Raw genomic sequence first — 14,382 nt, 5'->3', positions numbered from 1 at the left:
GAAGCAATGGTTCTGGCAGAGGCAACAGAGGCCCATCTTTTTGCAATTAGCATGAGCTCATTATTCATGATTGGACTGTGAGGAGAGGTCGCTCCAGCCACGGAACCTCCTGACAAAAGAGAGAGCAGGTGAGCAAAAGCAATCCAGATTTTCTCAGCCAGCAAGAGAAGTTACACACACAGAGCCAGATTATACACCAGACAGGAAGAGCTCAGTGGTGGTTGGCTGCCTGTGTCTTCCAGCGCAAACATATTTCAATACAACAGGGGTAGCTCTTCAGATATTGTTGGATTCTAACTCTCACTACCCCTGACCACTGACCATACTGGCTAAGGCTGATGGGAACTGGAGTCCAACATCATCTGAAGGGCACCGTGTTTTGTCTAGAACGTTATTGTTTTATGAGTTTCTCACCCAAGATATGGAAGCCCGGAGAGCTGCCTGTCAGTGTAGACTACATGGAGTTAGAAGGACCAATGGCTATTGGGGAAGGACCATAGCTCGGTGGTAGAGCACCTGCTTTGCATGCAGAAGGCCCCCATGTTCAATCCTCAGCATCTCCAGGAAGGGCTGGGAGAGGTCCTTGTGAGTTACTGCCACTCAGTGTAGACAAAACTACGGGAAGTGGGCCAATGATCTGACTTGGTATAAGGCTGCTTCTTACGTCCCCATGCATTTGCAAAGACTGCATTATTCAAGCACCCTTATGTTATCAGGATGCCCTGCTCCAAGAGCTCTGAATTAGCTAGTCAGGGATGATGGAAGTAGGTGTGTGTGTGTGTGTGTGTGTGTGTGTGTGTGTGTGTGAGAGAGAGAGAGAGAGAGAGAGAGAGAGAGAGAGAGAGAGAGAGAGAGAGAGAGAGAGAGAGAGAGAGAGAGATTTAGGAGGCTCACATCAATGTAAAAACAAGCAAAGAATTGAGTCATTTTTCAAAAGTGCTGTGATGCTTATCCTGGACCTTAATAATGTAATGAAAAAGTCCACTATTGCAACCTATAACTTTTTTCCTAACTCCACTCACGGTAGGCAGGAAATCCTATGAAGAAAACATTGCAGTGGAAAGATATGTCATGGTGAGTTGAGAATCCTGGAATATTTGATAAGGAATTGTGGCCACAGTGACTGAGAACCGTCTGGCCTTTAGGGAGATAGAAGGTGACCAATTCCATTCACAAATAACATAAACAAGAATGTGAATATGAATAGTCTAGCTGCTGGATCAGGCCAAAGGTCTATCTTGTTTAGCATCCTCTGCTCACAGCGGCCAACTAGATGCCCCAATGGGAAGCATATAACAAGCGGGACACAAGAGCAAAAATGCTCTCCCCATGTGCCATTCCCAGCAACTGGGATTCAGAGGTGATACAACAGGCTTCAACAGAGCAGCGAACAGGCCCGGCTCTAGGGGTAGTCTCGGTGGCACGGGGCCGGCAGGAGGGTGCGGAGAGTGATCTCCGCGCCAGGGCGCCAGGGTGCCCGACTGGCTTGAGACGGCCCTGGCAGCGAAGTCCAACATTTCCTGTTTGCTAGAATGGCACACAGTGGAATGTGGATCCAACAGGGAGAACTTCCTGTCAAATCTGCAGGAGCCACTCCTCCTGGGTGCAGCCAGGTAGAGATGTGCATAATTATAAGAAGGGCTGGTCCCGTATCTCTCTCTCTCTCACTCCATCTTGCTACTTTGCCTTCATCACGAATCTTCTACCACTGCTTCTGACCCAGACTCCACTGTCCTGTATACACACACAAATGTACCTCCAGATTGCTACTGAATGTGATCTGTGAGTAAACGCTATGTTATTCTAAGAAGACTTTTTTTGTGTGTTGTTATTGTTTTAAGTGGGATAAAGGGGAAAAATACCAGGAAGAATCCAGGTGGCCCCAAGGCATCCTGGTTGCTTCATCAAAAAGGCTGTAACCAGCTGAATCAACAGCTTCCTATTCTGCTGCAAAGGGATGTACTCTGCTGTACTCACAAACTTGAGTAAGGAAGAATAATATCTAACTAATATATCATCTCCTAGTTACCATACAGTTTCCAACATCCTTATCTGTGTTTAGATGTGAAACTGAAATGTAGTTGTCTGATATTCATTTTAGCAGAGGACTGGGCTATATTCCTTTGGTTGCTGCCCAATCTATTTAAGCTTTTGATTTTATCTATATTTTGATAATTTTATTATGTCCACTTGTTTTAAGAGTTTGATGTTTTAGATTATTTTATGTGAACCGCTTAGAGGTCTTTTATCTATTTTTTTTCTTTTTGATTAGGTAGTATACAAATAAATGTTTTATTGTGATATTTTAAGGGTTGGAATTTGTGTTTGTGTGTGTGTGTGTGTGTGTGAGAGAGAGAGAGAGAGAGAGAGAGAGAGAGAGAGAGAGAGCTGCTCTGCTTATAACTTTGCAGAAAACCAATAAATACAATAAATAAACAGGTACCAAATGACTTGCAAATCTGTCTGCAAAATCCAACCCTTTCTGGTCAACAATCATCCAAGAGTTATGCAGTTAATGTCTCCACCATAAATACACACACACACACACACACACACACACACACACACACACACACACAAACACAATTGCTGGCTTGCTTGCTCAATTTAACAGTGTAGTTCTGTTGTTCTAAAGCATTTGTCTCCCTTTACAATTGTTATGCAGTGGAGAAAATAAGAAGGTAGAAAGCTTCACTAAGCATTCAAGCTATGAGGGAGCTGGGAATCTGGGGAGGGTCAGGAGGTCGCAGACATTAAAAGGAAATAGGATTTTGTTTGTCCTTAATGGAGGACCTTATCCCCTCTGGATCCCTAGAAGAAGGCCCCATTCCCTGCCATTAGTTAGGAAAGGCTGGATGGAACACTCTTTGTTGAGCCTCAAAGACGCTCCCAGGTCAATTGCAGGGCAAGCGGCTCAGTAGATTAACATGTTCATTCTGCTGGCTGGCTACACACTGCCTTCCTACTGAACTAGCAAGACAGCCTGCCTGGTTCAAAGGAGCGTGCGTGTGTCTTGAAAAACCTTTGCAAACTGGTAGGGTTAGGGTCCAGTATTAAGTTCAGGTCACCACTTCAGGTTGTAATATTTATTTTTTAGGTCCTTATGAAAATTTGTCAGCATTTTACTGCAATTTTCTCCTAAGAGAGACACATTTTTAATGCAATTTTGTCTAATATAGACACATTTTTGCAAGACAATTTCCCCAGCTATAGTGAATTTTTGTACTTTGTTTTCTTTTATGTATCTTTTTATGTGCATTTTTCTTTGGTATATGCATTTCTACACATATTATTGGGGTGGGAAACTGCATTGCAAAATTTGGAGAAGTGTAAATTTTGACCCAGGTGGCGCTGTGGGTTAAACCACTGAGCCTAGGGCTTGCTGATCAGAAGGTCGGCGGTTCGAATCCCTGCAACGGGGTGAGCTCCCTTTGCTTGGTCCCAGCTCCTGCCCACCTAGCAGTTCGAAAGCACATCAAAGTGCAAGTAGATAAATAGGCACCACTACAGCGGGAAGGTAAACGGCGTTTCCGTGCGCTGCTCTGGTTCGCCAGAAGCAGCTTTGCCATGCTGGCCACATGACACGGAAGCTGTCTGCGGACAAACGCCGGCTCCCTTGGCCTATAGAGCGAGTTGAGCGCCGTAACCCCAGAGTCGGACACGACTGGACCTGATGGTCAGGGGCCCCTTTACCTTTAAATTTTGAAAGGTGGCTGTGTTTCGGTGTGCATGTTGTTTCAGAAAGTGCAAATTTGGCAGATTCATATTTAAATATGCAAACTTAATCAAATTTCTCTCTCATGCCCTTCCTTTCATTTCCCTCTCCACATTCCTCAGTCTGGCCTTCACATCCAAGTTCATTCTAGGCTTGTTTTCGTGAAGGTGGCATAATCATGCTTGGAAGACAAAGCAGTCAGAGTATTTTGATACATAACACCCTCCTTTCTCTTGCCTTTCCTTCTCCTCCCCCTTTTGGAACATACCATTTTAACATTCCACTAACAAAGTACCTCAAAGGGCAAACCAAGGATGGAGGTGGGGTTACTCTATTTCAGCAAACTATGGCAAGAATCTGCTTTACAGTCAAGGGTCACAGACAGGAAAATATTTCTCGGGGCTGGGCCCCACTGTCCGAATGACCAAGCGTCTGAATCCGAAACCCAACAGGTACCTGCAAGCTCCCGGAAGCCACAGAGCAACACACATTACGAAGAGGGGCATAAACTGAATCACAATTTCCAAGCAGAAACAAAAAGCATCAAACAATAAATGGTAATTGTAGCTTAGTGGGCAGAACGCTGCTTTGCATGCAGAAGGTCCTAGGTTCAGTCCCTGGCATCTCAAGTAGGGCTGGGACTGACCCCTGTCTGAAACACTGCCAATAAGTGTATACAATCCTGAGCTAGATGGACTAAAAGTATGGCTCAGTATGGCAGCTCTCTATTCTCCTAATGTTCTTGCATTCATCCAATTCAATTGTTTTGGAGCAAAATATACAGATCTGGGATAGTCAGTATAATGCCCTAAAATTTTTGTTGGCCTCCTACTCCTATCATGCCAGGCCAGCATAACTATTAGCCAAAAACGATGGGAGTTTCAGTCCAAAAAGATACAGAGGGCACCACATCGCCTACTCTCTGATGTAGACAAATTTTGATATAGATAATTTGACTCCCCCATCCGCTCCAGATGTGTTCACATCTCACCAAAAGCTTTGTTACTTTACTTGGACAGTACATTTTGACCTTTATTTTGATTCACTGTTACAAGTGGAATTAGCCAGGGAACACGTTGACTTTGTACTAATTGCTCAGTGTTTGCAGAAAAACACCAAATGTCCAATACTTTGTACATTTATTTCATTGTTTAAATACGGCCAATATTTTTAAGAATTTCTGGCAGATCTGTGTGCTCCACTTTGGAGAGGTTCTATTCTAGTGTGGCAGTGTTTCTTCCATTTCAACAGAAGCAAGTCAGGATAGAAATCAGCCAGTTACCTACTAGGGACATAGGAAGCTGCCTTATGCAGAGTTAGACCATTATCTACACTGATTGGCAGCTGTGACTCTCCAGAGTTTGAGAGTGGGACCTTCTGCATGCGAAGCAGTCACTCTACCACTGAGCTAGTAATTTAACCCCATTAAAATATTAACTCTGATTGGTGCTCTCTTGACATATTATGGTAGTTAAGGCCCAGCATCAAGACAAGAATCATAGAAACAAGGAAAAGAGTGACAGCATGTTCCACAGGAAATAAAACATCCCCAAATGTACCAGTACTTTCTTGCACATCTGAACAAAGCAAGCAATAATAATAATAATAATAATAATAATAATAATAATAATAATAATTTATTATTTGTACCCTGCCCATCTGGCTGGGTTTCCCCAGCCACTCTCAGCGGCTTCCAACAAAGATTTAAAATACATTAAAATGTCACACATTAAAAACTTCGCTGAACAAGGCTGCCTTCAGATGTCAGGTAGTTATTTATCTCCATGACATCTGATGGGAGGGTGTTCCACAGGGTGGGTGCCACTACCGAGAAGGCCCTCTGCCTGGTTCCCTATAACTTGGCTTCTCGCAATGAGGGAACCGCCAGAAGGCCCTCGGCGCTGGACCTCAGTGTCCAGGCAGAACGATGGGGTGGAGACGCTCCTTCAGGTATACTGGGCCGAAGCCGTTTAGGGCTTTAAAGGTCAGCACCAACACTTTGAATTGTGCTTGGAAACGTACTGGGAGCCAATGTAGGTCTTTCAAGATTGGTGTTATGTGGTCTCGGTGGCTGCCCCCAATCACCAGTCTAGCTGCTGCATTCTGGAATAGTTGTAGTTTCCGGGCCACCTTCACCTTCCACGTAGACATTTGAACACAGGACTACCTGCAGGAGATCTGTCACCGACATCCCTAACACAGAGATGAGGGACATGTAGCCTTCTAGGTGTCTTCTTAACTCCTATCTGCCCCTGCCAGCACAGCCAATGGCTAGGGATGGGATGTGAATTGTACTTCCATAGCACCTGGAGGGCCATAGGTTGCCTAACGCTGCCCTAATGAACAGCAATACATTTCCCTCTAGTGTTCTTCTTCCATATGGGGGCTGCAATAAAATCAGGAGGGTGCCAGCTTACCTTTTTAGTCTTCACTGTGGAGGCACAACAGTCCCCACCATCATAGTTGCAAAAGGCTCGGTTATTGTTCCCATCACAATAGTTGTCTCCCATAAAAGGCTGAAAGAAAGAAGCCAAAATGAGACACTCCTAACAACAACAACAACAACAACAACAACAACACAACCTATATCATGCCTTTAAGAATCCAAGATCCCTGCTGGATCAGACCAATGGCCCTTTGGCATCCTGCTCTCAGAGTGGCCAACTAGATGCCCCAATGAGAAGCCTACAAACAAGACCTGGGCACAACAGTACTTATCCCCCAGCAGGCCTTATGGCCGATGGGTAAGGCCTATTGGTCAATTACCTGGTGTCACTGTTACAAACGGTGATTCATTTCACCTCTCCTGTGAAATGCAGCATGCTGTGCCTCAACGGCTGGTAGGTTCTGACTTCCAAATTCCACTTTTGCAGGGCACATACTTAAACCGTGCAATTCACTCGCACAAGATGCAGTGGTGACGACCAACTTGGGTGGCTTGCAAAGTGGATTAGACAAATACAAGGAGGAGCAGGCTTTCAATAGCTACTAGCTATAATGGTCAGGGGTCCCTTTACCTTTTATAATGATGTTCCATGTCCAAAGTTGGAGGCAGTATGTCTCTGAATGCCGTTTACTAGCATTCAAAGATGGGGAAAGCGCTGTTGTGCTCAGGTCCTACTTGCAGGCATCTCATTGGGGCACCTGGCTTACCTAGTGAGGACACAATGTTGGCTAGATGGATCTTTGGCCTGATCCAGCAGCAGGGCTCTTCTTACAAACTTACAACACAGTTGGCTGCTCGCGCAAAAATCACACCCTTTCATTGTTTCCCCATGAAACTGTCCTGCCTTGCTGCTGTTTTTGCAGGTGGGGGTCACTTAATTGCATCCCACAGTTCCCATTGTGTGACCATTAGGGCTCTCCTGTTCCGCTAATCCTAGATGGAGACACACGCTGTCCTTTCAGAAGAAGAAACTGTCTCTGGAAAATGAAGTAGGGAGCTAAAAGCAGCCCTTGTTTTGTTTGCAGCTAATTAATTGTGTGGGGTTTTGTTTTGTTTTTGTTTTTTAATAGCAAGGGAAATAAAACATAGGGACATCTGAAGAACAATCAGTGAGGACATTTTGGCACTCTTTCCTTTCTGTGGAGCCAAGGTCAAGCTCATAAATATTTCAAGGGGACACTGTGAAACATTTTAGACCCCGTAAGTTTTTAAATCACAGTTATTCCTCTCTCCATAAGTAAACCTGCCCTTGCAGGGCTAGAGGGGAGCATCAACGCCCGCCATTGAGTACTATGAAATTTCTAAATTCCTCTTTATTCATTGATAGACTCCAAAACTCTTCCACAGGCCCATCTAGCCCAGCATCGTGTTGTCACACGGGATAACCAGGTGTCTCTGGGAGGCTCACAAGCAAGACTTGTGTGCAACAGTGCTTTTCCCACTGGTGATTTCCAGCAACTGGCATTCAGAGGTTTGCTGCCTCCAACAGTGCAGGGAGAAAATAACCAGTGTGGTTATTTTCCATTGATAGCCTTTGCTGCCATGAATTCATTTAATTTTTCTTCAAAGCCACCATCACTGCATATTTTAGAAACCAGCTTAAAATGCCTGAGATAATGGCATCGAAGGAATCACAGGGCCATTCTAGGGAGTGTGTGCCAAAGCCGGGATGCCACCACAGAAAAGATCCTCTCCTTTGTGCATACATACCAGGCTTCCCCAACTGATGGTTGTCGAAGGAGGGCCTTATTTAAGGATCTTACTGCACAAACAGGATGGTACAGGAAGAAGTGTTCCTTCAGGTATCTAGGTCCTGAGACCTTTAGAACTTTAACGTAGGAATGGGAAAGTTGTGATCCTCCAGCTGTTGTTGCACACCATTTCCCACCATCTTTGGCCTGCAGGCTGGGACTGACAGGAACAGAGGTCAGAGGAAGCTATCTTACGCTGAGTCAGACCAATGGATTTTCTTGCTCAGCACTGCCTACACTGATTGGCAGCATCTCTCCATGATTTCAGAGAAGGGCCTCTCACACAGCTCTACCTAGAGATGCCATTGGGGAATTGAACCCTGGGATTTTCTACACACAATTCCAATGTTCTACCACTGAGTTTTTGCCCCCCCCAATTAGAATGGAAGTCCAACAGTCTCTGGGGGCCATATGTTCCCACCCCTGCTTTAAAGGTTAACATCAACACTTGAATCAGGTTCAGGGACGAGTAGGCAGCCAATGTCATTCTTTCAGAGTTGGTATAATATAGTTTCACTTAGCTAAAACATTCAGAATCCAAGCAGCCAGATTCTTAACTAAATTCAACTTTTGAATAATCTCAAGGGGCTTATGCCTTTTAGAAGTTCATAAATGAAGAAGGGGTCTCAGGCGTATCCCAGTCTCTGGCATACCCCTGTTGTCAAGGATAACCGTCAAAGTCCTTCAACCCAACCCAACATGATTGTAAAATTATGATTTTTTATGTTCCACACTATCTTCCCAAGATGACAAACATGTGGTTCTGAAGTGGTCACCCAACCAGGAACTTACCAGAACCAGGCCTGATTAGCTTCATTAAAGTGGTTATTTCATGTGCTTACAGACCACAGCCTGGAATATGACTTGCTTTATTATAACCATACTTTACTGTGTTTTGATGGAATGGGAAACTATGGTTTGATGGTTGGACAATTTCTTAAGTTGCAAGAGGAGGAGAGGAAGAGGGAAGGGAAGAGGGAAGTAGGGAGATCACTTCTGATCTCTCTCCATGAGCTTGGAGATGATGTCAGACAACAACTCCTATAACACCCAGCCAGCATGACCAATGGTCACAGATGATGGATGTTGTAGTCTGAAAACATCTGCAGGGCCGCAGCTTGGGGGAGGCTGGCTAGGAGGATCATTTGAATACATTCACAAGTGTACACCTTGGCATCTTTTGATTGCACATTGTTTTGTGATTGTTGTTTGCCTTCCTCCAAGGTGCTCAGAGCTCCATATCTCACACCTTCATCCCTTTTCTTTAGCTTTGCAATGACTTTAAGCAAACATAGAAGACCTACTGGAAAATTCACACACATGCCCTTAATCAAATCTTGTAGCTGTACCAGGGAGTGAAAATAACACGTCTTGGCCAAAACTATGCCTGTATGCACATACACACCTCAAGAGCGAGTGAGCTAATTTCAAGGAGATGAGTTAAGTGCAAAGCGTAAACACAGATCTATTAATGGAGCAGTGAGGCAACTTCTAATCATAGATATTAAGATTCTCTTTCAGCTCTTCCTCCCTTCCTTTTCAATCCTCTGCTTCCTATATACATGGTATTTTTCTCTAAAGGGGGGGGGACTGGAATTTGTTGCAGGTAATTTTTAGTTCAAGGAAGAGTGTGAAATGAGTGGTGTAAGTGCCACCAGAAAGCTCTAAGGTGAGAAGAGGTAATAAAGAAAAGAGAAACAGTGGGGGTGATTTTTTAAGAGTTTAAGGTTTTTGAAGACACTGGATTTTGAGGGAAGGCTGTAGCTCAATGGTGGAACACCTGCTTTGCACACTGAAGGTTCCAACTCTTGGCATCTCCAGGTAGGGCTTGGAATATCTCCTCTCTGAAACCATGGAGAGCCACACTACTGAGCTATATGGTCTGACTTAGTGGATGGCAGCTCTCTATGTTCTTATTTAAAATCAGCTCTGAAGGATGGAGCCTTAATTTATTATTAGGCAAATGGTCATGGCAAATGGGGTCACGAAGAGTCGGACACAACTAAACGACTAAACAACAACAACAACAAATGGTCATAGCTCAGTGGTAGAGCATCTGATATGCATGAAGAAGACCCTAGGTTCAATCCTTGAGATCTCTAGGTAGGATTAGGAATGTCTTAAACTCTAGACCAGTAGTTCCCAATTAGGGGTCCAGGAACTCCTTGGGGTTTGTGGAACGCACTAGGGGGTCTGCGGCCTCATCCCTTGTCTCCTCCCCAACTAATTCTTTGTCATTTTTGTATCGTAATACCACAAATTTTATGGTCTGCTTTAGCGCTGTGGGATTTTTCAATATATTGGCCAAAATCGGTTTCGAAATCACATCACGATAACGATTTTGACCCAGCAATACTCAGCAATTTAGTGCTCCTCGCGCGAGGGAGAGCAGAGCAGTCGATTTCAATATCACACAATGATCTCTGTCAAAAACACTGCTGTTTTGAGCTGCCTTCCCTCATGAGCTGAGGGAGACCAGGACAGCAGATTGCAAGGCGCTACCTTCCCCTCACTCTGACAGAGAACAGGGCAGCTGATTACCCTTACTTCAAGGCATCGTGGCACTACGTTCCCCTGGTGGAGCAGCTTTTTTCAGTCATCAGGAAAGCAGCAGCAGTAGCCACAGTGGACATGCAACTTTGCTGGCTGCCACCACTACCTGCCCCGCTGATAATAGCTTGATGGTCCCCTACCCCCATCGCCTTCCCCTCAAACCATGTGGTGGTGTGTCTCTGCTTTCTCTCCTCCCCCCCCCCATTTGATCTTCACAGCTGCTCCTTCCCTCACCCCCATGCCTGATCTCCAATTTCAGACACAAGGAAGTAACACAAGGACCACTTGGTCCTAACCACTTGGACTAGCACTTGGTCCAGTAGCAAATTGGCAACCAGTGCAGTTCTCTCAGCTGGCAAGCAACATGTGTCCAGTAGCTTGCTCCTGTGAGCTGCCTGGCCCCCACATTCTGCTATAGCTACAGCTTCTGGTTCACATACAAGGGTAGCATCATGCAAAGTGCACTGTGGTAATCAAGGATTGATGTTGCCAGTGCATGAGCCACTTAAACAGGCACCCAACAGCGTTTCAATATGAACAATGAATTCCTCTTGCTGGGGAGCTGAATTTGCCCAGTGGGTCAGATTCTTATCTCCCATACCCCTTGCAGGCAAAGTTTGACATCATTCAAGGCCAGTTCTAATGGGGGGGGTTGCCTTCAGAGATATTGATTGTGGAGCATGCTTCAAGGAGATCCACAAGACTCCACAATCCGCTGATTCATCTTCTCAATTAGTATTGCTTGGTTAAACACACACATGCAAGAGTTGGCTTATGGATGCTCACCTCACAACCCTTGATGCAGTGGATCAGTGCAGGATGGGGATACCACTTGAGTTCAGCGGTGCAGACAACATTCTAGATGGAGGGAAGGAAGCATGGAGACATTAGGAACAGAATGCACTGTCTTATATCAAGTCAGACCTCCTGGTCTATCTAGCTCATTACAGCTAAGGGCAAAACTTTAAAAAGCTCACAACTGTGCCCCAAACTGTGTCCGGATTTTCACTTTTAAAATATGGCAACCCTGTTTCTGGACATTGAACCTGCAGTGATCTGCTTACAAAGCAGGTGCTCTATCAACTGAGCTACAGCCACAGATGGCGTGGCACATTTCATTAGGGTGTGTGTGCACCCTGGGATTTTCTTAAGTGCAAACATTTATTGAGTACATACTCATACTAATACAGGACATCATTTTTATTCATCAGAGGAAAGAGACTAAAACTTAATGAAACTTAAAAATACATAAATCAACAACTAAATTTTACTTTTTTAAAAAATACAAACTTAAAAATGAGACACAATACCAAACTTTGGCTGTAATGATAAACAGGTGTACACAAAAATATAGTCCACATTCATGATCTTTATCTTTCCATATGATGAGTGAACCTAACTTGGCCAAAACAAGCTTTCTGCTTATCTGAATAAAGAATGGAGTGGGATTCTCTGCCGCCACCCACTTTTTTTTTGGTTGTCCATTTGAATCAATCTGTTACAGTTCTCTCATCTCTCCCTCAAACCCCCCCCCCAACCCCTTTATTTACCGAGCATACCTTGGTTTTGATTAAAATGGCATCCATATATATGGGGAGGTATTCAACTAAGTCTTACTCAGAGAAAGCCTATTGAAATTAATAAACCGAACTTAATCATGTTCATTAATTTGCATGGGTCTACTTTGAAGGACAGAATGAAGCACTTCTATGCTGTAGTCCTATCCATATTTACCTGAGAGCTAGTCTCATTGAACTCAATGAGACTTACTTCTAAGTAAACGTGTATAGGTTCATTCTGTTAAGTAGCTGCTTCCCAAGGGTCTTAACGTGGCTGGATCTCGCCCTTAAAAACCAAAATACCACCCTGCGCTTATGGAGAATTTACCATTTATTTTGTTTTTTTAAAGCAACTACTTATTAGCAGATGGAAAGTCCATCCTCAGTATTTCTTGCAGGAGAAGTTCAAATGAGCCAAAATGGCTTTCAAAAATAAAACAATTGTTGATGTTTAGTCTCAATTCAACCAGTTTGCTTCCATCAGTTAATATTTGCCCTGTTCAAATACTTCAGTTGGCTAACTTGCCTATTGACAATTGTATCCTTTACATATCCTTCAGATTATTCTAGTTCTGCTCCTACTTCACTTTTATTTCAGCTGGCATAACTTGTCTCCCACTTCACCCTGTAGCCTTTTCCGCACTTTCCTACTTGCCTGTCCTAATGGTGGTGGACCTTGGGATCTCAAATTTCAGTGGTGTCCTGTGTAATGCCAAAATTCAACAGCCTCTGCCCCTTGCTTTCCATTCTACACTATAGTTGCAGCCTCCTCCCCGCCCCTGTGGCACCCCTGAGGCTCCATGCCCAGTGTGACACAGGTGGCGCTGTGGTCTAAACCACAGAGCCTAGGGCTTGCTAATCAGAAGGTCGGTGGTTCGAATCCCCGCGATGGGCGTTTCCGTGCACTGCTCTGCTTCGCCAGAAGTGGCTTAGTCATGCTGGCCACATGACTCGGAAGCTGTATGCCGGCTCCCTTGGCCAGTAAAGCAAGATGAGTATTACCGGTAGTGTATTCTAATGAATACACGAGATGAATATTAGTGTATTAGTGTATTCTAATATTTCTGTTGGAAGCCGCCCAGAGTGGCTGGGGAAACCCAGCCAGATGGGTGGGGTATATATACCCCAGAGTCGGTCACAACTGGACCTAACAGTCAGGGGTCCATTTACCTTTGTTGCCATATTTATTTCAATCAAATAACAAAATATCACTTTTGTTGTGGTCTCATTGACCAACACAAAACCATTCCACAGAAACATGAGTTGAACAACTGATGAATCAGGTTCTCCTGTTTTAAATTTTGCATCCACCCCCCAATGAATGCATGTTGTTCTCTGTCAGTCACACAGTGCCAAAATGGGCAAATTAAGACACCCAAGATTGCACTAGCAATCTCTGTCACTCAATCTAGAATTACGGTTCTACTGTTCTTGCAAAACACTACCGGTATATATACACACAGTGTTGCATCCAATGCCAGTCTGACTCAGAGTAGACCCACTGAAGTTAAAGAACACAACATAGGCACATGCATTTCAGTGGGTCTACTCTGATTAGAACTTAGTTTCGTGCAACCCACAATCAGGAACACAGGTATTAGAATCTCTGTGTATTACAATAGAAATGCCACTCCTTTATCTGCACTGAGAGGACATCAAGTGATGGTTCTGAGAATACGTATACACCTGAAACAGCAGCATCTTTGGAAGAAACCTCTGGGTGGGTTTTAACTCAGCTATTCTCACTCTTCGCTTCTAATGCTTCTGCTGTTTCCCAGCGCTGGCTCCTCTCCAGGTATTTACAATAAATTCTGGTCCTTATTCTTGTAGTAGCATAAAACTTCAGGTTAAAATAATATTTAAGGTTCTCTCAAAGTGGTGTGCATAATATTTTACCCGTGACAAAGATGGCTGCCCCAGTTGTGGTAAAAAATTTTGGGGGGGGGGTGTGCAGGGAGGCGGGCAGAGGGAGAAACATGGTAATAGCCTTGGGGGCTTTTGCAGTCATTTGTGCAGAATGCAGTAAACACAGCTAGGGAGAATATGAAATGCTTTCTAGGCTTGAGTGACTGAAGAGCTCTGTGAAGGTCAAAGGCTTGTGAATGCCACAGCTGTATTCATTGAATATTTGAAAATCACCTTGAGACATACGTAAAATGTGAATTATCATCATCATCATTATCATCATCTGTCAGGCTATGAATCAGCTGATGAATCCGAATGAATCAATTAGAATACATGTTAATTGACTAAAGAAGTCAATTAACTGGACAACATTATGGTAGGGGAGGAACTCCCAATTTGAATAAAAGGGTCATCTGAGAAGAAGGTTCCCCTCCTGTGTGAGAGAAAATTGGG

At 44.2% G+C, this 14,382-nt stretch overlaps 1 protein-coding gene across 1 annotated transcript in view; it reads right to left on the bottom strand.

Moving 5' to 3' along the window:
* Positions 1 to 14,382, bottom strand: part of PAPPA (pappalysin 1) — a 247,108-nt gene that overhangs the window by 15,783 nt on the left and 216,943 nt on the right. Inside the window, exons 20-21 of the mRNA XM_060270600.2 lie at positions 11,252 to 11,323; positions 6,133 to 6,231 (exon numbers count right to left, since the gene is read on the bottom strand). Of these exons, the coding sequence (XP_060126583.1) occupies positions 6,133 to 6,231; positions 11,252 to 11,323 (171 nt within the window). The remainder of the gene's footprint in view (positions 1 to 6,132; positions 6,232 to 11,251; positions 11,324 to 14,382) is intronic.

The sequence above is a fragment of the Zootoca vivipara genome, chromosome Z2 (genome assembly GCF_965207765.1).
Source record: "Zootoca vivipara chromosome Z2, rZooViv2.hap1.1, whole genome shotgun sequence".
NCBI lineage: Eukaryota > Metazoa > Chordata > Lepidosauria > Squamata > Lacertidae > Zootoca > Zootoca vivipara.
Note: the sequence above shows the minus strand (reverse complement) of the source record. Positions and strands in the feature narration are given on the sequence as shown.